The sequence below is a fragment of the Diorhabda carinulata genome, chromosome 5, assembly GCF_026250575.1.
Source record: "Diorhabda carinulata isolate Delta chromosome 5, icDioCari1.1, whole genome shotgun sequence".
NCBI lineage: Eukaryota > Metazoa > Arthropoda > Insecta > Coleoptera > Chrysomelidae > Diorhabda > Diorhabda carinulata.
Window position 1 is genome coordinate 5272110 of NC_079464.1, and position 26069 is coordinate 5298178.

Here is a 26069-nt window from a genome sequence, read left to right on the forward strand (position 1 = left end):
AAGGAAAAGGTCCACTCATAATATGTAGCCCACAAGCATCTCGTTCATGTCCCAATAGAGATCTCACGAGATCGAACCGAGCCGTGAATGTTGATGTCCAGTAACAGTTGACTTGTACCAGTCCGATCCGATTGGCAAGATAATTCTCGGTGGTCAACGGCGAGTTTAGTGCGAGGAAGTGTTGAAGATGGGGTGTGGGGCCGTTACTACGATTTTTATTATTACTTGTTTTATTTATTTAACTGATTCTGTTTTATTGGATGCAGGTAAGATTTTTTTTTCGTGTGAAATTTTCGATAATTAATAACATTGATCTAAAAAAACCAAATTTCCTGTTAGAATTTTTTATAGACTTAATTTAAGGTATTTTATAAAAAGTGAAGTTTTGATATATTTCGGTCTTTATAAAAATATGAATATTTAAAATAAAAATAATTTGTTACCACAACAAATAATTTTTCTTTAGTTTGTTACATTTCTAGAATATGTAACAGACATCAATTAAATTATTCGTAATTGCTTTAAATTTTTCAAATTGAAACTATCAATTTTACTCAAATCTTTTTATCATTATCATGTGTGGTAACCATTTCTAAAATATTTTTCTTCAATTCTATAACTGACTTTATGCTCTTTTCGATATTTCATGACTTGTTAATGCAGTTTTATTTTTTTATCCTATTTATGATCTTTTAATCTATTTTCTAAATTCAGATATGTCTGTCCTATATAAGTAGCGTCACAATCATTACAAGGTAATTGATAAGTAATATTATTTCTTGTGTTTTTGGGCTTTTAGATTGTAGTTTAGTGAAATATTAGGTCCTTTATTACTCATATTAATATATTTATTGAAATGATTCAATAGTTGTTGAGAAAGTCCTTTTACTTATGAGAATATGTTTTGATGTTTAGTTTCTGTTCGGTCAGAATCAATTTATCTTTTTTTTATATATATTATTATATATTTTCAGGATAATAATTCTATTTTCATGCAGTTTTTCCTTTTTTGAAATTAATTTCTTATTAAAAATGACTCTATTTATCAAGAAAAAAAAATGTTCTGCAATTTGTTGTTTTCAACACATGAAAATTTATTATAAAATTGTTATTATTATCGTATGGGAGTGGGAAATCTGCCATAGAGATCACCAAAATTATTAAAAAATTGAAATTAAATAATTAAATTTAAGGTGATTCTATACCTTAGCATTCTTCTCGTTTTTTGGTTCTAGAAAATAAAAAAATCAACGTTTTTGAGTGTTTCATTTGTAAATCTTTGTTTGGCGGTAGATTTTTGGAAAAATAATCTAACTTTAAGATTAATGTGGTTTTATGATTTTATAAATATTATCATAAACGTATTTCTTTCAATAATTTATAAATTTTTTGGAAAGCGTCAATCGAAATTCATATATTTTCAAGTTCATCTAGACATAAAATAAACATTTTGAAAAAAAAATCATTTGGTATGTTTATTTATTGATTTTTAGCGATTTGATTGAATGTTATACCATTTTTATAAGACCTTTTCATCGGCGCAAAAGTTCTGTTTATCGAGAATCTTCTTGATGTCCTATAACAGGAAAAAGTCGTTTATTTTCCCGGGGCAAAGTCCTAATTATATTTATCGATACCCTCAAGGGTATTTTTTGCCAAAAAGCAAAGCTTTATTAACATTCGAAATTCATACCGATTTAATATCTATGCGACAGCCTATGAACTTTTCAGTACACCTAATATTTCCTAATCACTCAAAAAAATGAAAATTCACAAAAAAAAATTAAACACAATTGATTTTTATTGATGTTAATTATTTTAAAATTAAATATTTTCAATAATATATGTGAGAAAATCCAATTTGGTGTTTTAACCCATAAAAACATGAAAAAACAAAATTTTTATAAAATTATTCCTTTGTTTTTAGTGTAGATTGAGAAAAAAAATAACAAAACTTCATTCGATTACTCGTGAAAAAATAATAAACAATTAAACGTGGATTAGTAGATTAACATTTAAAGCACTGAAATTAATATAAATAATAAACGTAGCTCCATAAGCTTTGCGGTCATTTTTGCTTGATTTTTGGCATAATATTCGCCGTTGGTAGTCAATAAAAATTAACCCAAGCGCATTCCAAAAAACCGTCTCGCAAACAGCGTTCTAATGTCCAAATTTTCACTTGGTATGGGATGTACAGCACCAACAGGTCCTTCTGGGACAATTCTCGTATTTACATTTTAAATTTCAATAAAGCTACATCTTTCATTTAAAAAGATACTAGCTTTTACTCGCGGCTTCGTTCGCATCGAATCCATTAAATAAATATCAGAAATCATTATAATAGAAAAGAACGAGCTATATTAGAACCTCAGATATAGATCTTTGAATGTAGAAAAATTTCCAAAAAACCTACAAAAATCCATAACTCCACATTGAATGTCCGCGCCTAGCTCCTCTCCAACTCAACCGATTTGAGTGTTCAAAAACTCAAAAGAAAGAAAGTGTTTCAGCGAGTGTTCTTAAACCAAAACGAACTCTGTAGCTATATTAGAACCTGGTATATAGATCTTTGAATGTAGAAAAATTGCCAAAAAACCTACAAAAATCCATAACTCCACATTGAATGTCCGCGCCTAGCTCCTCTCCAACTCAACCGATTTGAGTGTTCAAAAACTCAAAACAAAGAAGGTATTTCAATGAGTCTGTAGCTATATTAGAACCCGAGATATAGATCTTTGAATGTAGAAAAATTGCCAAAAAACCTACAAAAATCCATAACTCCACATTGAATGTCCGCGCCTAGCTCGTCTTCAACTCAACCGATTTGAGTGTTCAAAAACTCAAAAGAAAGAAAGTGTTTCAGCGAGTGTTCTTAAACCAAAACGAAGTCTGTAGCTATATTAGAACCCGAGATATAGATCTTTGAATGTAGAAAAATTTCCAAAAAACCTACAAAAATCCATAACTCCACATTGAATGTCCGCGCCTAGCTCCTCTTCAACTCAACCGATTTGAGTGTTCAAAAACTCAAAAGAAAGAAAGTGTTTCAGCGAGTGTTCTTAAACCAAAACGAAGTCTGTAGCTATATTAGAACCCGAGATATAGATCTTTGAATGTAGAAAAATTTCCAAAAAACCTACAAAAATCCATAACTCCACAGGTATTTCAGCGAGTGTTCTTAAACCAAAACGAAGTCTGCAGCTATATTAGAACCTGGTATATAGATCTTTGAATGTAGAAAAATTTCCAAAAAACCTACAAAAATCCATAACTCCACATTGAATGTCCGCGCCTAGCTCCTCTTCAACTCAACCGATTTGAGTGTTCAAAAACTCAAAAGAAAGAAAGTGTTTCAGCGAGTGTTCTTAAACTAAAACGAAGTCTGTAGCTATATTAGAACCCGAGATATAGATCTTTGAATGTAGAAAAATTGCCAAAAAACCTACAAAAATCCATAACTCCACATTGAATGTCCGCGCCTAGCTCCTCTTCAACTCAACCGATTTGAGTGTTCAAAAACTCAAAAGAAAGAAAGTGTTTCAGCGAGTGTTCTTAAACCAAAACGAAGTCTGCAGCTATATTAGAACCTGGTATATAGATCTTTGAATGTAGAAAAATTTCCAAAAAACCTACAAAAATCCATAACTCCACATTGAATGTCCGCGCCTAGCTCCTCTTCAACTCAACCGATTTGAGTGTTCAAAAACTCAAAAGAAAGAAAGTGTTTCAGCGAGTGTTCTTAAACTAAAACGAAGTCTGTAGCTATATTAGAACCCGAGATATAGATCTTTGAATGTAGAAAAATTGCCAAAAAACCTACAAAAATCCATAACTCCACATTGAATGTCCGCGCCTAGCTCCTCTTCAACTCAACCGATTTGAGTGTTCAAAAACTCAAAAGAAAGAAAGTGTTTCAGCGAGTGTTCTTAAACTAAAACGAAGTCTGTAGCTATATTAGAACCCGAGATATAGATCTTTGAATGTAGAAAAATTGCCAAAAAACCTACAAAAATCCATAACTCCACATTGAATGTCCGCGCCTAGCTCCTCTTCAACTCAACCGATTTGAGTGTTCAAAAACTCAAAAGAAAGAAAGTGTTTCAGTGAGTGTTCTTAAACCAAAACGAAGTCTGTAGCTATATTAGAACCCGAGATATAGATCTTTGAATGTAGAAAAATTTCCAAAAAACCTACAAAAATCCATAACTCCACATTGAATGTCCGCGCCTAGCTCCTCTTCAACTCAACCGATTTGAGTGTTCAAAAACTCAAAAGAAAGAAAGTGTTTCAGCGAGTGTTCTTAAACCAAAACGAAGTCTGTAGCTATATTAGAACCCGAGATATAGATCTTTGAATGTAGAAAAATTTCCAAAAAACCTACAAAAATCCATAACTCCACATTGAATGTCCGCGCCTAGCTCCTCTCCAACTCAACCGATTTGAGTGTTCAAAAACTCAAAACAAAGAAGGTATTTCAATGAGTGTTCTTAAACCAAAACGAACTCTGTAGCTATATTAGAACCTGGTATATAGATCTTTGAATGTAGAAAAATTTCCAAAAACCTACAAAAATCCATAACTCCACATTGAATGTCCGCGCCTAGCTCCTCTTCAACTCAACCGATTTGAGTGTTCAAAAACTCAAAAGAAAGAAAGTGTTTCAGCGAGTGTTCTTAAACCAAAACGAAGTCTGTAGCTATATTAGAACCCGAGATATAGATCTTTGAATGTAGAAAAATTTCCAAAAAACCTACAAAAATCCATAACTCCACATTGAATGTCCGCGCCTAGCTCCTCTTCAACTCAACCGATTTGAGTGTTCAAAAACTCAAAAGAAAGAAAGTGTTTCAGCGAGTGTTCTTAAACCAAAACGAAGTCTGTAGCTATATTAGAACCCGAGATATAGATCTTTGAATGTAGAAAAATTTCCAAAAAACCTACAAAAATCCATAACTCCACATTGAATGTCCGCGCCTAGCTCCTCTCCAACTCAACCGATTTGAGTGTTCAAAAACTCAAAAGAAAAAAGATATTTCAGCGAGTGTTCTTAAACCAAAACGAAGTCTGCAGCTATATTAGAACCTGGTATATAGATCTTTGAATGTAGAAAAATTTCCAAAAAACCTACAAAAATCCATAACTCCACATTGAATGTCCGCGCCTAGCTCCTCTTCAACTCAACCGATTTAAGCGTTCAAAAACTCAAAAGAAAGAAAGTGTTTCAGCGAGTGTTCTTAAACTAAAACGAAGTCTCTATCTTAAATAGAACCTGAGATATTGAGGATAGAACGTTTGTATGTGAAAAACTCCCATAAGTAATGTACAGGGAGAAATCGCATTTGAGTATAACTTGCGAATGGTGAAAATTAGATGAAATCCGATGGTTGATGGCTGATCTGTGCATCAATACCTTTCATTTAAAAAAAAAATTAAGCAAATCGGTTGGGTAGAACGCCTGAACGGACTCGGAATGGAAATCATCAATTTTTTTAATATATAAAATTTAATAATATTTAATAACTTTGACCGCTTATTTGAAATTCAGAAAAAAAAACCTTAAATCAATTCTTTTATAATTACGCGAGTTAAAAGTGACTTATACTGACAAATCAGCTTTTGAGGACCCATTTTCTTGGACTAGTATCACTTTTCGACGTTTATTTTTAACTTTAAAATTATAGGAATTGCACTCGGTTGTAAAGTGATATCATAGCTCAAACCATTAAATAAATTGGATCATAGTCCTGTTCACAACAAGTTTACAACAAAAAAAAACCGTCAATATTAAATAAATATTTGAAAAGTCCTCAAATTTTACACGAGAATCTCGGTAAAAATCTAGCAGATAAAAATGGAAAATATTAAGTGAATAAGTGAATTTTATTGGAACATATTTTTCAACGCTGTATAATACGGAGTAGCCTGTTAGTTTTCTTTAATATTGCCACGTGTATCTACTATTATTATTCTAGAATCCTAGAACAAAACAACTACAAGAGAAAACATGCTACATTGCGAATGGTTATTGCTTGACTTTATTTTGGATCCTCGGTATAATTTACCAGCTTTTTACGCTATCATGTGGAGTAAAGATTTGAAGACAAGTCTATAAAAATTTCAAAATATACGTATTGCAATGCAGGAACTCCTGTCCTAACATAGAGGTAAAGGTAATAAATAGAAAAAAACTTTATTTTCACACATTTTCCAAACGTCTGACCCAAGTGCCTTTGCAACTGTCGCTGTTAAATATTTCACAGTTGGCGTTCAGCTTTACAACGGGGATCAGATCAAGACTATATGGTGGATGTTCAATATCTGTGTACAGTAGCTTTGGAAATCGAAGCATTGTGGACTGAAGCAATATCTTTAAGCGCAAGCGCACATCTCGGCTGATTTTACCGCGCGCTTTTTTGTTAATTTTTTGACGTAACTGCCTCAATAAGTCAGAGTAATATGGAATGTTCACGGTTGTATTTGATTCCTTGAAGTCAATCATAAGGATACCGTCGCAGTTCCAAAATATAGTAGTCATAATTTTTTTTGTACTTTTCGTTACCTTTGCTTTTGATTGGATTACACATTCTTGATTCTCGTTGCAAAGCGATGCTGCTTTTGCACTACGCTGTGAATTCGAAGCGACCATCTTGCACTAATTTTTGTCATATGTAAATGCTCATTTAGAATTCTTAGAAGACTTGTTTTGAAAATTCCGGTCTGGTGGTCAATATCTTTTGTTTTTGGGCACCGGTTCTTCCAATAACTGCAGTCTTCTGGAGTAGTTACCGTCACGTGGGTCGCCTTCTAGTTTTTCATTGTTGAAAAAAATGGACACAAGTCCACAAGTAAACAGCTTCTATTCTGTTTTTAAAATTGTGTCAGTGGTAATCCTTCTTTAGTCAATAGCAGCGCAATTGTCTAATTTGAGACATTGTTCAAAACAATTTGACTGCGCCGTCGTTCGAACTGTACTAAAATAAAATTGATCCAAGCAGCAAGTTGAAACTTTGTGTTAAGCTTGTTGAGATTTGTCACATGCATAAAAATTTTCGCTAACACTTAAAAATAGTGAAAAAAGAAGGAACAACTGGTAAGAAGGCAAAATATACAACCTTTGTTCCCAGTATACTATAGTTGTGGATTAGGACTCTCAGTTTTCAGTCTTGAGACGAGATGGCGAGGTATTTCCTCAGTATGCAACCCAAGGCATCAAGGATTGTTCCAGGCTTCGCTAATCCGGCTGAATAATCAGCTAGACGCCTTTTATGTTTAAATGACTGAGCTGAAAATGGAAATATTGTTGAAACAGTTAGATAAAAATAATTATTACTACCAAAGTATCAGAAAATAATAGTATTATGAACCTGGGACCTCGTGGACCTTTCTTGTTTTTAATAATGTTTGAAAATAATTATTCTACAGCTTGTTTAGGTATATCTAAACAGGCTAAATCTAAATTGCTTTTCTACCCAGTAAACTCCCTACAAAGCATTGAACGAATTTTTCCACACATTGCAGCCTTATAAGTTGAACAGCGAAGTTTCCTTGCAAGCTATTCGTCATCTGTAGCTGGATGCTTTGCAGAGATTCCCAAACTTTTTTAAAATATTAAAAACTCATCTTTGAATTCGTAAGCACGCTTCTCCAATTTCCACTTAGGAACGCGAAGCACAACCTTTACCTACTTACTCAACGTTAAGAATTAGTTAAAGGCTCAATATTTTACAATGCAAAAAATGAACAATCACTTGCCAATTGAAATCAACTTGATATAATCTTTTCCCGCATTTCGCAATTATTTTAGGGCATTTTTACTGGAAAGTGCCTCTAGTCTGTAAACGTTTTTTATTCTAATAATAATATTTAATTCCGTGCATGTTGCATATTGGTTGAATTTTGCTATGGACCTCTTTGAATAATTGGAATGGTAATTATATACTTTCACGGTCACCTGGTTTTTTGGCTCTAGAAAATCGAAAAATGGATGGATTTTAATGATCTTGGTCTCAAAATGCCAACCTAACCTAACCTAACTTAACCTAACCTAACCAAAAAACCAGGTGACCGCGAAAGTGTATAATTACCTATTCGGTAATAGGTTAGGTTAGGTTAGGTTGGCTCTAGAAAATCGAAAAATGGATGGATTTTAATGATCTTGGTCTCAAAATGTTCCATTTTACGGCGGATTATATAGAATATAGAATATAGTACGAAACTATTCACGAAAATTGATTGTTTTTCATCAGTTTATCAACAAAATCATCATCTTCAATAACAGAGTAGGGGTCACTGGGGGTAGTAAGTCACTGTCATCATAGATTTAAATTAAGAAGTTAAGAAATACAATAAAACTCACACATAAACAAAAATATATGAGACTGGTATCCAGAAGACCCCAAGGGAGGTTGTTTACTTTCTTTACAGGACGTAACAGACCGGCTAATGGTGGCAATAGTGTAAACACATTACAGGAATACCAACTGAATTCATATACGAACGAAATGTCCCTAAAAACTGTTTTATCTAAGAAAAACTTTGGAAAAGACTGTTGGGTCTTGGTTAATAACTGAGGTATTAGTGAAATGTTATCTATTATACCATAATACGAGGGTGTAGTCTGTAGTCTGTAACTTAATAATTATTCGTTCGACTTTTTTGCGAGGCAAGACGAGATTTTTAAGTAGGCAATACTAGTTTCAACGTCCGGCCTAAACACCGAGGTGCAACTTTACGAAAATAGCAGTTTATTTCTGTCAATCTTATAATAAATAAGAACAACTGTAAATTGAGTTTTTATTACACACATCCGGATATGTGAGAACTAAAATTACCTATGCGTTGATTCATTTATTAAGTATATAAAATTGTGAAGCAATTAAAAATAATAGCTATCAACACTACAAAGTTGACTCACCGAAAAACAAAACAGTCTAGTTCAAAGAAAAAAAAAATGAATCAATGCCAAAGACTAGAATAGATACGCTTTTCTCCACCAAAGAGTTTTAAGTTGATATTTAGGTCATGATATATTTTTAAAAACGATTGATTATGCAATTTTCCTCTACAACTCGATGACAAAATTCATATACATATCATGAAGTAATGGATATTTAATATAAGGTTTTTTATACGCAATCAAACAGACATTTGGTGTTTGTTTTCTAATATACAACTTAAATGTGCTTAGTGGTAATTTGCTGGCATTTGGAAGTGTCAGAAACGGCCATTCTTCACTTCCTAATAAAGTACCTACTAACTATTATTTATCGAATAACTAAAAATTCGATTTCTTCACCTTCTGATAAATTAAACCTCCGAATAAATCGAGTTATTTTCCAAATAAGTTATTCGGTAGTCACAACTGTCAATTAAAGAGTTTAGTAGAAACTTAACCTAAAATATTATACATCAAAAGTGATTTGTTGATGAGGAAATACAGCAAATTCCAAAAGAACGAGTTTATTATTTATTATTTATTGACCTGTGACCGTTTTCTTTTTCCTTTCTTATTAATTATTTTCAATATACACTATAATTTTCAAACCGACACATATTTCTCCAACTAGCGACTACTTCAACATAACCTTAACAAAACATGCGCAAATTTAACTAAGCATAGATAGTTGTCACAAACACAGATTATAGAAACGTTTTTTTGCTTATTTCTTTCCTTATTCAATACATTGACGATTGCTATATAGACATCTTTCATAGTGTTACCAACCTATTTGTTGAGTACATAATAAATCGACAAATACTTATTAGTTAGTTCGGATTTAAGCAAACTGAAGAAACTGTGAACATTTATTCGACAATTAAAAGTTCTTACTAAAGTTATGCGGCTAATAACTATTTCGCACTTTATTAGAACGTGAAGAACCCGGACCTTAGTATACTTGGCACCTCTTTAAACTAAGTTGGAATTTCAGGAACCGTTTCGATAACCAAGTTATCGTCTTCAGAGACTGAAGTTGAACAGTTCACCTGAAGGTATATCAATTGCAGATTATAAAAATCCTCATTTTGAAAATTTATTATTTTAATAAATACTTCGTATTCTTTAAAAATGTAATCATTATAAATTGGACGTCATTATACGACGTTATTCAGATAGATGCACTTAATTGTAGTTCTACCTTGCTACAAATGAATGTTAAATTATAAAACGTGAATAGACGAGTAAAATGTAACTGTCCGTAAGGGTGTTTGGTTTAAATGGGATACCAGACGTGAATTGAGCCGATTTTGTACCTCATTCATCCGTTTTTTCTTCAGACAAACGAAATTTTAAAGTAAAAATCATAAAAGAAAAATAAATTCTTTGCCAATAAAACAAAAAACATTTCAATTCCAAAGTATCTTTAAAGATAATCCTGGTAGTTAGAAGAGTCACCGTTTGATTGAATTATGTCGGATTGCAAAGAGATACCACATACTAATCTTCTTCTTTGATAACATATTCAACACAGTTTCACTAAAATTCTTGGCGGTCTGCTGTTAGAACTTTCTTTAAGAGTTCTACAACCTCTTTACTCATTACTCGAGACTGATAGTGTGCTATGGATGTTATCTACCGAAGATTCTTCTGCAGTTTGATTCAAAAATTGATAAGAGGTATCTAGATTAAAGTATTGGTAACCCCAAAATTACCAAAACTGTCGACAGAGTCATAAACATCTTGATTCATAGAACGTACGGATCTATTTGTCTAATAAAGTATATAGCTGATTGTCGTCAAGGGAAAGAGAGTCTAGATCAGACGTTTCCACTGTTTTTCGTCATAGTTTTAGTACATCCCCTGATGATGCGTTTCTGTTTTGTTCTCAAAAGGCTTCAAAAGATATGAAGATCAGATCTAACGATAGACATTTACTTATAGGCTTATCGAATCTACAATGTATCCTTAGAGATTCACCTGGATCACTTTAGAAATTATTGAATTAGAGCTTACAAGATTACACATAATCCTTCTCTATAGACGTTAGACAACTATGGTAGAGTATGGTGTTTTAATTAATCGATTGGAATATTTAGACCGAGTTTAGAACCAAAGTTTACTGGGTTCAAATGAGCGATTCAGTTATTGAAGATAGGATGAGTTGAAGCACGTGGTTTTCTGTGATGTAACACGTGCAAAAATGCTGCGAAGCACCTTCAGATATCTAAACAATATTTTGTGTAATTGAATTTGAGAAATTTTGAACTAAGTAAAAATATATTTTCTAACGAAATTCTCATTTTTGTTTACAGGAAAAACCAAAGAACTAGAAGGTGTGATAAACGATGACCAATTCATAGTATCCTTAAGGCATATAAAACCGAGAAAGAGATCCAGGGGTTTGCTGGAAACTCTATTCGCAGTTGACTTTCCGAATAGTAACAACAAATTTGCTCTTCTTTTAGATAGGAAAGTTAAAAAAGGTAGTAAAATGAATCATTACGCAAAATTAATAATCATAACATAATTAAATCGGTTTTAGTGATTGTTGAAACTTTAGAAGATGGCCGAAAGAGATCACAACATTTTACGGTTGATCCTCTAGACGAAGATACAATTATCAAATCTCTTATATTAGAAATAAATCAAATACAACCTGGGGCACACGCCACTTTATATTTAGATTGCGATTCTTACGGTATGGTAGCTTTACCTAAAACGTTGAAGGAGATGCACCAAACACACAATCATCCCAAATTAGAAGTTGTAAGTGGGAAAACTAATATTTTATATTCAAATATTGTATCTCATGCTATTTTCTAAAAATTTATTTCATTGGACGTTTTGTTTCAGTATCACGAAAGAAAATATCAAATAGAAATCGATGGCCATCATCGGGACTTACGCATGGTTTTAAATAGAAATGAATGTCCAGTTTCCATACAAAGCAATCTGAGCAAAAATTACGAAAATTATCTCAACGATAACGATCTTAGTGATGATCCCAACGTTCAGGCACAGGAACCAGATTATGATCAATATAGAAGAGGAGGAGAGGATCCATACAGGAGGAGATCCGAGGATCCTCAAAGGGGAGATATTCCGTTGATATCTCAGCTCGAAGATTGTAAGTTTGTAATTTTTTTCTTCAACTGTTTATCCAATTTTGGATAACATAATTATTGTTTAGTTGTCGTTTTCAATTACTTCATGTTGGGTAACATATAGAATGAAATGTGAGCAAGTTTTAGTATTGAAATTAATGCAAAATGCTTCAAGGTATGAAAAATTTTTTGATGACAATTAATGACAATAAAATTTTCACTTCTGCTCTCATAACAACAGTCAACAATATGTGCAGATCATCCCAAATCTCAAAGTAATTGTGCCCGATTTTCCACTGTTTCTTAGCCTTGCTTAACAAGTCCCAAATATGTTCAATTTCTTCTTAATAACAACAATAACTTGTTCATTATTTTGATGTTATGGCGTCCCTACATAGAGTTATGACGACGCGCAAGCTGAGAAATGTTGGCATAGACATATCCTAAGCTTCTTGGCGACTTGAAGACTGATTGTTTCAATTCTTGAGCATTTAAAATATACTACTTGATATAGGAAAAATTGACAATTGTTTGGTGATATTCAGCCGCAATTTGAACAAGAACCGAGCATGCAGCGTTAAAAACCTTACAGGTGCAGGTAAACGTGCACCAAAGTTTTTATTAGCAGTCGTTTTGGATTTCTAGCAGCACTGCACCTATACCTACAAAGATATTTTCTGCATGACTTTGCATCTCAATATTCTACCTTCAAATATATAGAATCCTCGCAGAGGTACCTAAGACTTTTGTGGAAATGAGCAGGACATTTGCAGAGCAGATGATGCTACTTTTGTTTGCAGAATCTACAGTCGCCTTTCTCTGCCTATAGTTTTAAGGTGATATATGACCTGTCATCAGTTTAATGTTGTTACGGAACAGCTCTAAAAGTTCCACAAGCTTTTTAGTTGGTGTGGAGTATTTCTCCATCTAATCTTTTTGCCATACGTTCAGCTCGTCTTTGATATGACACCTCATACCTAAGGCTCTGGTCTCTGTCCGCTTCCTCATTGCCTGGTACATCCTGATAGCCTGGTAGCCATATTGGTTAGCGCTGTTTTCACTATAGGGTAAAAAGGAGGAAAGTTCAGCAGCGCCTCTAAGAGAGAAACATATTGATAAATGGAGTAATATAATGATCATGGTAGAGAAGAGAAGAAGAAGGAGTAACATTTTTTGGTTCTGTACCAAACTGTAGAACTATCTTTATATATCGAAATATCGAAAAACGCTACTAACTAATCTACAGCACCTATAACACCTGTTTACTACAAAATCGAATAATTCATATGAATTAACGAATTTTTTTTTGTTACAGCTGGAATTTTGGATCGTCTGAACCTACTCATCGAACGCGTTAATTTTGAAGTGAAAAGGTGCGAAGCTACAACTCAAGCAATTGATAATCTACGTCGTTTAATCGAACAATGCGAATTGTGCAAACCTCAACCTATAAAAGTACCAACTTGCGAAACACATCCGCCGAATTGTTTCCAAGGGGTTAGATGTTATAATACCGAGCAAGGACCTAGGTGTGGACCGTGTCCAAGAGGTTATGTAGGTGACGGTGAGTAAACCACTTGTTTTCTAAATAAACGTTCTTTTAAAGCTAAAAAGACGAATTGAGGTTAACAATTTCCCTAGTTGGGACTCCAGGTATATCTGATCGTTAGCAAATACTTGATGGTGCATTGTTGACTTCTCTAATGCAAAGTTATGAATGAAATTTAAGAGAATTGAAAATACATTCTTTTGTGCGATTTGATCTAATTTCTAATCTAATCCTTCAAAGACCTCTCTAAATTTGGTAGAGTTACTTGTTTCCTTTGAAACACTTTGATGAAGAAGATAGTATGTAGCATTGTTTGTATTCTGGACACATCGTCTATATCTTAATTGGTCATCGTTTTATGATACCTATACTTTTATTCGAAAGGCTTTAGTCCAACAAATCTAAAAGTTGAACTAGATTCTAATCTGGATGAGACTAATCCTTCGTTATCAACAGTAAAATATTGGATAAACGAGTTTGAACGAAGCCGTACGATCTGCGAAGACCAGTATCGCAGTTGTCGACCAAATGAGGTTACGACTCTAGAAATGTTGAATTTCTGAGACCATAATCGTATATTGTATCTTTTCTATTAACATTATTATGTTATCACTGCTTCCAAGCTCCCAAAATGCCCGCATTTGACTCCGAATCTTTGTATCTGCACAAGACTTTTCTTTTTGAAGATTTCTAAAAGTGTTGGTTATGTTAGGTTAGTTTCTATGATACGCGACATTTTATTTTCGAATTTAAGGTAAATATATTTTATTTTCAGGATATACCTGCACTCCAGGACGTACTTGCGCGGATAATCCTTGCGCTCCTAACGTACAATGTACGGATACAATTCGAGGAGCTCAATGTGGACGTTGTCCGCCGGGTTTCGAAGGGGACGGCTTCACGTGTACGAGAATCAACCCTTGCCAGTATAATCCATGTGCTCCAGGTAAAAAATAGTTTGAAATTTTTCGCTTTTTTATGTACCTCGTATTAAATTTAATCAAAAATTTGGCGAATGTAAAAAACATGAATCTAATTTGATAATAAATTGTGGCTTTTTAATTCAAAATTTAGTTTTATTTAAACGGCAAGTCGTGAATTGATATTTATTTGCATGATTTTTAATCGTTATTTTCATTTATTCTCTTCTAAAATAATCTGCTAGTTTGACCAATGTACATTTTAGAAAAATGTACTTCCATATAATTTGAAATATCACAATTCACAATTCAAACACATATACATGGAACTACAGTTTATTCATGTCAGAATTGACAGATTTCTAGATATTTGCGATTATGAATACACTTTATTACGTTTGAGGTTATGTACAGAAGATTTGTTTTTACTACAAGAGGCGCTGGTGTTGAGTAAAGCTCACAAAATGTCAGATGGTACGATGAGAAAAAAATTTGTGTGAATCCCCCGTCGCATATAGTGAATGTACTTGCATCCGCTTTATAACATTATATAATTACTAAACTTACCTACATTTTTTTATTATACAATGTGTGGGTAAAAAATCGTCCCTTCAAAAATTGCCTCCGAAAAGTCCAAGGGTATCATAATTAATACCACAAACCAATGCCCTTTCACCCATGGTACATTCGCACACTTCAGGGGTAGTTTAGCGGTTTCGTACCCTTCGAGACTATTATTCAGCTTGCTTTAAACTATAATTGTGCCAAGTTGAAAAAAATTGCTCGAAACCGAATTTCCACGAAGATTGAACTAGTTTTTGTTTATTGACAACCACACAGAGAAAGACTGTCCATACTATTAGTCTTCCCACGGTTAAACTGTCATTTTGATGGTTATTTATAAAGGATGTGTGAATTTCAGCCTTGCAGAGGAGTAATTCCTATATCAGAGCCCACTCCAACAAACCCTCCTCCTTATCCTACCAAATTTAACCAACGAATCTCTCTGTCTCTCTATCTAGGATGTGTAAAGTTGTACATAACTGCCAATTGTCAAATTTCTATTCCACATTCAAACAAAATGATAATAAGCAAGTTAACAAAATCAAGGACTTCCTGTATATATTTATATTTTTACGTCACGTGTTTTTGAGACGTTGATTAACATTTTCTTTTATTTTGGAATAGGTTGTGCTCCTGTATGGAACAGACCTCGTCAATGAAGGAACTTAGGGAGGATATCCTTGAAATCTTTGGATGCAGATAACAGAAATAATTTTTTAAAAAAATTAACTAACAGCACCTTGCACGTTTAAGTACAACTAAATGTATAGATTTTAAGCTAATTTGCTTGAACTAACACCACATTTTAATACACGTTTGAGATAATTTGTACGTTGAAAATACGTAGATTTATTGACAGTACTCAGCAATAATGTTACTAGATTTAGAGCTAGATACTATTAAAGGTATGTTGAAGTATAGCTTTCAAGAACGTTGTCAGGAACTAGCTCTCACTCTATAACCTTGTAATTATACAGTTACTGCAACAAATAATGTCCAGTGGTGAAAATATACATTGTGGGTTGCATTTGTGTAGGTATGTTACACAATATAGGAAAATAATATGCATAATTGTAATGTCAAGGTAAATGCAAATCCACTATCAATACGAAAAGGCGTTCCTTTCGTTTTAGGAAAGGATGTTTTGTTTACAAATTAATTATTAATAATCAAGGTTAAAAGATTGTACACAGTGTGTCTATGAATAATTTTCACTATACATATTTCGATATTTTTATAAATTATTGTATTATCGCTAGTTGAATTAAAATACTTGAAAGTAATTTACATAAATTAAATATATAATAAACTCTTAAAAACAAAATTAAAATTATCTGAATATTTCGCGCCCACTCTTCTTTTTCGTTCATCTGTCTCATTCATTATCCATCATATGATCAATCTGGAGAGTATGTGGTCTTGTTTATGAGAGAGACCAGCCAATCCAATCGTTTCCAATTTATACGTATAAAATTGCATTTTTCCAAAGTAATAGTTAGCCCTATATCCTACCTGCATGTTCTTCAGTTGATATATCTCAATTCTACAGGTGTTTGAAGCGCAATTTGAGCCCAAACAACATTTATTTGGTGTTTGCGGGGTGAAGGGAAACGTAACTATGCTTGACACACAATTCTCAAAAACATCGGCCATATTGTCGTAATTGACATTTTTGTATGGAGATTTGATTGCTTTGTTATTTATGAATATCATTGGCTAAAAAAATTAATATGAAACAACTTTATTAATAATAATTTTAATGTAAATAACGCAATATTTGTTCTCTACGACAATATGGCGGCTAGTTGTGTTTTCATCCTGAAATGACCTATACTTGAACTTTTGGTTCACATTTCTCAATCTAGATGGGATTGTTAGTCATCTATATAACATATCTGAATAAATATTGAATCGTTTTGCTCTTCTATTCCGTTTTGTCTTATAGAAATTAATTACTTCTTGAGTTAATTAAGATTAATTTTCTATATTTCAAAGTTTTTAAAATCATAGATATATTTTCTTTACACATTGTTTTGAATAGATGAATAAAATTAACTTAGGGCACTTTGTATAAAAAGTTTAGAGTTTCAAAAATTCTATCTAAACTGTATCATACTTCATTTGTGAATTATTAACATATCGATGTGGTCAAACTATCGGACTACGGCAACTTAGTCACTGCGGTAGTTCAAAACGTTTCATTTTCTGTCATTTTGTTTGACAAACGAACATTATAAGAGAAAATAAACCGAACTGGAAAATGTATTTTCATTTTTTATCACCATGACTAGATTTGTCTATAATTCACGAACGAGGTATTAATATGTTTCATAAGCAGTGGTTTCTTCTGGAATATAATTTATTAATAAAATATTTAAGCTATTGAAAACATCTGAATTTCTTTTGAATATTTTTGAATTACAGTTTAAATATAAAATATTTTGTAATAAGAAATCTGTAACTGTTTTATCTCTATGTGGGCAAATAAAACAAATAAGGCAACTTATAAATTTAAAATTCATTTATTTACAATAATTTCAAAATTTGTTAATTATTCTCTTATTACCCTAAGTTTGTTCTTAGTGGACAAAAATTGATGAATTTATTCTGTACGAATTCCAGAAGATTTCACTGATCGTATACTAAAAAATTGATAATTTTGATATTTATTTTAATTAGTGATATTATACAGGGTCGGTTTTAGTTTATAATTGCAATTAACTGATTTTATATGTGTCAATATTATTCAATAAAAATATTTTTTAAAGATGACATAGATTTTTTTTACAATTCGTAAGAATAATATCAAATGTTTTAAGAAAATTACTTCTCAAATTCACACCCAAATTTCTCGAATATGTTTATATTTATCATTCTATTGAAGAACTTAAAATTTTGATGATGATCAAAATACACTCAATGGAGAATTTTGAATGCTGAAAAAAAAATAATAAAAACAAGTTACATTTTCTTTGTTTCTAGGATCTATTTGTGTGCCTGTTGAAGAGAGTCCTTACTACCAATGCCAAGGTTGTCCTCCTGGCTTTACAGGGAACGGTACTAAGTGTCAAGATATAGATGAAGTAAGCGCTTTTGGAAAACGTAATAAATCAAAATCTTTCTTTTTATTTTTCGTTCATCTTTTTTGTATTTGTTCTAGTTCCTATTTGTTTTTTGTTATTTTACAGCTCATATTTGTCAAAATTTATTTTTTGCTCAATACACTCGTGAGCGAAAAAAACGACTCAAGTCGCACGCTCGTGGTCAACATTTCCTAGCAAAAAATCTGTAGCTTCCATTTTTTTTCTCAGTTGTGTTATTTGTCTGGTAAAGAAAAAATATCAAACGAAAACGAAATGACAAAGATTTATAATTAACGGTAAAAAAAATATTAGCTTAAATTCGACAAAATAATAATTTATTTGAAATTAACAGAACAATATTTAGTGCTCCCTGGCCCTAATAACAACTTCCAATCGTTTTTTCATGGATTGAATAAGTTTGATCTAGTGCGATGCTCTACCATTCTTCAATGAGCGCCATTTGAGGTCATATTTCGTGGCGGGTGCACGACTTCTAGCCCAAACTTTTCTCTTAAGTTGATCACATAAATGTTCGAAGGATAAAATTTTCGCCGATGAAATTAGTACATGGAACGACGTAATTCTTTAAAATTTCTTGTATGGATCTGTTCGACCTGCTCCACCACTAGATTTAATAAGAACCAACTCGATATTTGCTTATATTGAAATGCCCGTCCAAACGCGAATCTTTATACAAGTTTTCTTCTGCTTTATGGTTCAAAGTTGGCTGCCTTTAGTCTTCTTCTGATTATTCACCCACTCATATCGATTCCACGTGGTTCTCTGAGCTCTTGTTGATCTTTAGCACCAATGAGAGCCCGATTAGGTCATCTCTCTCTCGGAAAATTCGACTTTGTTCTATTTTGTTATTAACCTCTAATATTAATGATTTATTTTAATAATTATAAGTGCGACTTAGTTCAACCGTGCGATCCACGTGTCAGTTGTCATAATTTGCGCCCAGGATACAGATGCGACCCGTGCCCTCCTGGTTTCCGGACGGAATCTGATAGTCAAGGTATAGGAATCGAAGAAGCGCAAAGAAGAAGACAAGTATGCATCGATATAGATGAATGTTTAGAAGGAAGAGTATGCGTACCACATTCTGAATGTATCAATACAGAGGTAAGTAACATATTTTTGACAATTTGTGTTTTTTTTATACGGTGTGCTCAATAATCTGTTTTCTGTAGGGTTCTTACCACTGCGGTCCTTGCGAATACGGATTTATTGGTAATCAAACCATTGGTTGCGTTCAAGGAGAAGGTTATTGTCCTAGTGGAGATAGATGTGATATTAACGCCGCCTGTCACAGCTTGGGTTGGAATTCATACGCTTGTATATGTAATACAGGTTTCGCTGGAAACGGTGTATATTGTGCCAAAGATACGGATCTTGATAGATGGCCCGATATAGAACTACCATGTAATGATAAATTCTGTCAAATGGTAAGTGATTGAATAATCAATTGATCATTTGTAGATAGTTTTTTTTCCTTTATAAATAATTTCAATTGTAATTGTTTTCATGAAGGATAATTGCAAGTATACACCCAATTCTGGACAAGAAGACACTGATGGTGATAGAATTGGCGATGCTTGTGACGATGATCCTGATAATGACGGTGTTAAAAATCAGGTAAATCTAAATTTTGAGTATTCAAAATTTCTTTAACTATTAGTCTGTGAGTTACTTGCTGAATTCTCCACGTCTGTGATTTCTTTCCTGACATGTTTCGATTTCCTAGTACAATTCTTTTCTATAAGAGTTTTTACCCTTGACTCGTGGGGAATTTATTCAATCAAAATAAACACTGCAGAAAATTAATTACGTAACAGATTAAAAGCAAAAATCATTCGTGTCTGGTGGTAGACTTACTATTAACTGGTCTCTCGTCTCCCCTTCTTTGAATATAAAGCGGGCAGATCCGGCATTATCCCTAAATGATTGGTTCGTTATAATTCTTAATTTCTTCTCTACTCTTAATCTTCAGTCATCTTCTCCTAGTCAGAATTCACTATTCAAAGAGATAAAACATTACCATGGCATCCTTCATCTTGGAAAACAATACTTTGTAACTGTTATTCATTTTTTTGTGATACTGCAATGTTAGCTTCCTCGTATTTTCTCTGTTTTCTTAGTAGTTATATTATTTATAATGTGTCTCTTTTTCCACGTTTTTCCTGATTTAGTCCACGTTAGTTCCGATATCGATCTTCACCTTTTTAACTGTCATTCTTCTCTTTTTTTTTAATGGAAATTTCTTGGTTTGTTCTATTAAACATAAGTTTTACTTTACTTTTTGAATCCTATTATCTCCAATTCATCAATTCTAATAAATTTTATTGTTTCTTCACCCTTTCAAAGTTACAAGAAACTTCACCTCTTTAAGAGTCGAAATACAATAATTTTCCACTTCTTTCCTCCTTTCCTTTTTCACTCCACGTTATTTCCAGTCTAGATCTTCACCCTTTTAACCCTCTCTTTTGTTAAGTAAAATTTCTTCGTTTTTTCTATTAAACAATCGTCATTAGATCTATTTCCATTTTCCTTATTTCTCTTATTCTTTTTTTGAATCTTATAAACTCTCATTCATCAGTTCTGGTAAATTTCATTCTTTCTTCACCCTTTTTAAGTTACTAAACTTCACCTTCTGAAGAGTCAGATACAATTTTTCTTCATTTTTTTTGCTGATTTAATCCACGTTTGCTCTAACTCCCTAACTTCCCCTTTCAACTGTCATTCTTCTCTTTTGTTAAGTAAAATTTCTTCGTTTTTTCTATTAAACAATCGTCATTAGATCTATTGCCATTTTCCTTATTTCTCTTATTCTTTTTTTGAATCTTATAAACTCTCATTCATCAGTTCTGGTAAATTTCATTCTTTCTTCACCCTTTTTAAGTTACTAGACTTCACCTTTTGAAGAGTCAGATACAATTTTTCTTCAAATTTTTTTGCTGATTTAATCCACGTTTGCTCAAACTCCCTAACTTCCCCTTTCAACTGTCATTCTTCTCTTTTGTTAAGTAAAATTTCTTCGTTTTTTCTATTAAACGATCGTCATTAGATCTATTGCCATTTTCCTTATTTCTCTTATTCTTTTTTTGAATCTTATAAACTCTCATTCATCAGTTCTGGTAAATTTCATTCTTTCTTCACCCTTTTTAAGTTACTAGACTTCACCTTTTGAAGAGTCAGATACAATTTTTCTTCAATTTTTTTGCTGATTTAATCCACGTTTGCTCTAACTCCCTAACTTCCCCTTTCAACTGTCATTCTTCTCTTTTGTTAAGTAAAATTTCTTCGTTTTTTCTATTAAACAATCGTCATTAGATCTATTTCCATTTTCCTTATTTTTCTTATTCACTTTTTGAATCTTATAAACTCTCATTCATCAGTTCTGGTAAATTTCATTCTTTCTTCACCCTTTTTAAGTTACTAGACTTCACCTTTTGAAGAGTCAGATACAATTTTTCTTCAATTTTTCTCTGATTTAATCCACGTTAGCTCTAACTCCCTAACTTCCCCTTTCAACTGTCATTCTTCTCTTTTGTTAAGTAAAATTTCTTCGTTTTCTCTATTAAACAATCGTCATTAGATCTATTTCCATTTTCCTTATTTCTCTTATTCACTTTTTGAATCTTATAAACTCTCATTCATCAGTTCTGGTAAATTTCATTCTTTCTTCACCCTTTTTAAGTTACTAGACTTCACCTTTTGAAGAGTCAGATACAATTTTTCTTCAATTTTTTTGCTGATTTAATCCACGTTTGCTCTAACTCCCTAACTTCCCCTTTCAACTGTCATTCTTCTCTTTTGTTAAGTAAAATTTCTTCGTTTTTTCTATTAAACAATCGTCATTAGATCTATTTCCATTTTCCTTATTTTTCTTATTCACTTTTTGAATCTTATAAACTCTCATTCATCAGTTCTGGTAAATTTCATTCTTTCTTCACCCTTTTTAAGTTACTAAACTTCACCTTCTGAAGAGTCGGATACAATTTTTCTTCAAGTTTTCTCTGATTTAATCCACGTTAGCTCTAACTCCCTAACTTCCCCTTTCAACTGTCATTCTTCTCTTTTGTTAAGTAAAATTTCTTCGTTTTCTCTATTAAACAATCGTCATTAGATCTATTTCCATTTTCCTTATTTCTCTTATTCACTTTTTGAATCTTATAAACTCTCTTTCATCAGTTCTGGTAAATTTCATTCTTTCTTTACCCTTTTTAAGTTACTAGACTTCACCTTTTGAAGAGTCAGATACAATTTTTCTTCAATTTTTTTTCTGATTTAATCCACGTTAGCTCTAACTCCCTAACTTCCCCTTTCAACTGTCATTCTTCTCTTTTGATAAGTAAAATTTCTTCGTTTCTTCTTTTAGCTGTCGTCATCATTTTTCTTATAATTTTTTCTTATCAATATTACTCCTAATTCATTTTTTGAATTCTATACATTCTTATTCATCAGTTGTTTTCGTGAATTTAATTCACTTTTGAATTTGATTCTTCTTTTTTTGGATAGTAAAAGTTATGTACTTTTTCTCTCAAATAGATGTTTCTTAAAATTCGTTTAAATGTCCGTCAATAATCTAAAAAAATTTTTCCTTTTCCATCCATTTGTAATTAATTTGATCTTTTTTCAATTTCTGATTATTTTTTAATAATCTTTCACTATTTATATACAGTGTATTCCACAATTAATTAACTTATATATTATATTAGGATAACTGTCCATTGATAGCAAATCCGGATCAAAAAGACACCGATTACGACGGTGGAGATAGCATAGGAGACGTTTGTGACAATTGTCCTTACGTAAAAAATCCAGATCAAAGCGATATTGACGGCGATGGCAAAGGTGATGCTTGCGATGAAGATATAGATAACGATAGAATCATTAACGAGAGAGACAACTGCGTTAGAATACCGAATTACGATCAAGCCGATAGAGATGGAGACGGAGTAGGTGATGTTTGTGATAACTGTCCTTCCGCCTACAATCCGGGACAGGAAGACATAGATGAGAATAACGTTGGAGATGTTTGTGATTCACCCATAGATACTGATAAGTAAGTGAAATGATTAATTTAAACTATTCGATTACTTGTTTACACTTGAAAGCAAAAAAATTTTCTCAAATGACACATGACACATGAACACATAGAATAAGCTATGGATTGACCAGCGTATAGCCCGGAATTGAATCCTATCGAGCATTTAAGAAAGGGATAGCATCGAATAAGATCCAGTGAAGAAACTTTCTTTAATATTAATTATAAACCTCTTTCATTGTCAATGATTCCTTTTGATCGTTAGCAAGCGACTTTAGTCGTTTTTTTTCTCACGAGTGTATAAATGCTTCGTAAACTTTAGTCTAGTTATAGTATCTCATTTGCTTTCAACTTTTGCTTCCTTTCATCTTCAACGGCACTAATTAGCACCAAAAGTCTTTCTTTTACCTTTCCTTGTTATAATTTTAACTTTACTGCTTTTTAATTTGTGTTGTTCATATTTTTTATTGTTTTGTATATATGTTGATTTGTGGATTTTGTTTTCCCTTCATCAGTTTCTTTTTCTATCTAATTTCAAGTCTGATTATTCTTCTTTACTCTCACTGACACTGTGTGATTTCTAAATTCTTCTTTCGTGATGTTAGTGCCATTATTATCGCTACATATTGAATCAATTTTTGTGTTTGACATCAATAGATAACGACAGCTGATTAAACTATTTAATTATAGAGATGGAATACCAGATAATCACGATAATTGCAAACATATAGCAAATCCTAATCAGTTAGATACAGATAGAGATGGAAAGGGAGACGCTTGTGATAATGATATTGATGAAGATGGAGTACCAAATAACATGGATAACTGTGTTTACGTTTACAATCCGGATCAATTAGATTCTAATAGTGAGTGTATAAACCACTAAAACCAAAAAATATATATATAAATCTTTAAACTAGTATTTATTTTATTCTAGAAAACGGACGTGGAGATAAGTGCGATAACGACACGGACGCTGACCACGTACCTGACATAACGGACGTGTGTCCTACGAATTCATTGATTTACCAGACAGATTTCAGTAAATACCAAACGGTCGTATTGGATCCTGAAGGTGAAACTCAAACTGATCCGATCTGGGAAATATACAATCAAGGAGCTGAAATCGTACAAACGATCAACAGTGATCCAGGATTAGCTGTGGGACACGATACTTTCACAGGAGTAGATTTCGAAGGAACTTTCTTTGTAGATTCTGATGAAGACGACGATTACGTCGGATTTATCTTCAGGTAATATTGATCGAATTATTATTATTATTAAAAAAAAATGTATTTTTGTTTTTGTAGTTACCAAAGTAATAGGAAATTCTACGCGGTTATGTGGAAGAAACATCCTCAATTATATTGGGAAGCCGAGCCGTTTAGAGCGTTCGCCGAACCTGGTATTCAGATAAAAGTAATTGATTCCGAAACAGGCCCGGGAGAAGTACTTAGAAATTCGTTATGGCACACAGGAGACACTCCCAATCAAGTAAGACTCCTTTGGAAGGACCCGAGGAACGAAGGATGGAAAGAAAAGACTTCATATAGATGGTTTTTGATACACAGACCAGTTATTGGACTTATTAGATTGAAAATATTCGATGGGGAAAATATGGTTGTAGACTCTGGTAATTTGTTCGATACAACTCATAAAGGAGGAAGGTTAGGAGTTCTTTGTTTCTCGCAGCAAATGATTATTTGGTCCGATTTGGCGTACAGATGTAATGGTGAGTAATGTACAATTACTTCGTTTTTTAGACTTTTTACACATTATATTTAACCAATTGAACCACTATATCAAATCGAATATAAATTTTCACTTGGTTATGTGGAAATATAGCAAATTCCAACCTCATCTTATCTCATTATTGCATATTTTGAAACTATATTTGATCAAACCAAATTGTAGAATTTTTCGTTTCTTCAGTTTATAATGATTACATAAAATTAGGTTATTTGCTGTAACCAGTCTGAAATTGCTTTCATCACAGAACATATTGTTTGTTTCAAGGCGTATTTTCACGAGTCTATTTAAATTAAACAATTCGAATCGTTCGATTTGCGTTTCTCGATCGTTAGTTTTCATAAGCTGAACGGCCAATCCGGAATTCGATTCGGATATTCAATTTTCTATCGGTTCGGTAATCGATCTTTGGAATTGCGCCTTCATTGTGACTGATCGCTTAAGCTCTGTTTTAAGGCGTATTTTCACGAGTCTATTTAAATTAAACAATTCGAATCGTTCGATTTGCGTTGAGAACAAAAAGGTTTCTCGATCGTTAGTTTTTATAAGCTGAACGGCCAATCCGGAATTTGATTCGGATATTCAATTTTCTATCGATCTTTGGAATTGCGCCTTCATAGTGACTGATCGATTAAGCCCTGAATCTGATGTATTATAATAACATCTGGTGAAATTATATTAGGTTAGGTTATTTGCTGTAACCAGTCTGAAGTTGCTTATTTAATTTGCTCCATGGGTTTTATCACTATAAGTCTTGTTGTTCAAAAATTTTCTTTCTAAGTAACCTTTGAAGTACAAATCAATTTGTTTGCTCCTATCGCTAATAGTGCGATAAATATTCAGAAACAAACTTTTCCCATTTTTTCACAAAATTATCTCATATATTTCAATATTGGATTTCTTCCTTATTTTCCAGATAATGTTAAAGAAGAAGTATGGAGAGAACTATCACCAAGACAACAAAATAAGGTTAAAATTGACAACGTTGGTGCATACAGCATTAAAGCTCCAGAATTGTAATTTCATATTAAATTTTTTTTTAACCATTCAAATTTTTAAAATAAATTAACAAATTTTTTGTTGAATCGAATATCAATTGACACTTCAAA

General features: G+C 32.5%; 1 protein-coding gene across 1 annotated transcript; it reads left to right on the forward strand.

The window, feature by feature from the left end:
* Positions 1-26069, forward strand: LOC130894472 (cartilage oligomeric matrix protein). Its single transcript, XM_057801335.1, has 15 exons — positions 1-266; positions 11254-11424; positions 11484-11707; positions 11795-12068; positions 13361-13609; positions 14370-14540; positions 18061-18161; positions 19071-19286; positions 19355-19609; positions 19695-19799; positions 22883-23229; positions 23902-24077; positions 24149-24464; positions 24522-24943; positions 25877-26069. The coding sequence occupies exons 1-15, from the start codon at positions 188-190 to the stop codon at positions 25978-25980; spliced, it is 3210 nt and encodes a 1069-aa protein (XP_057657318.1). The 5' UTR covers positions 1-187; the 3' UTR covers positions 25981-26069.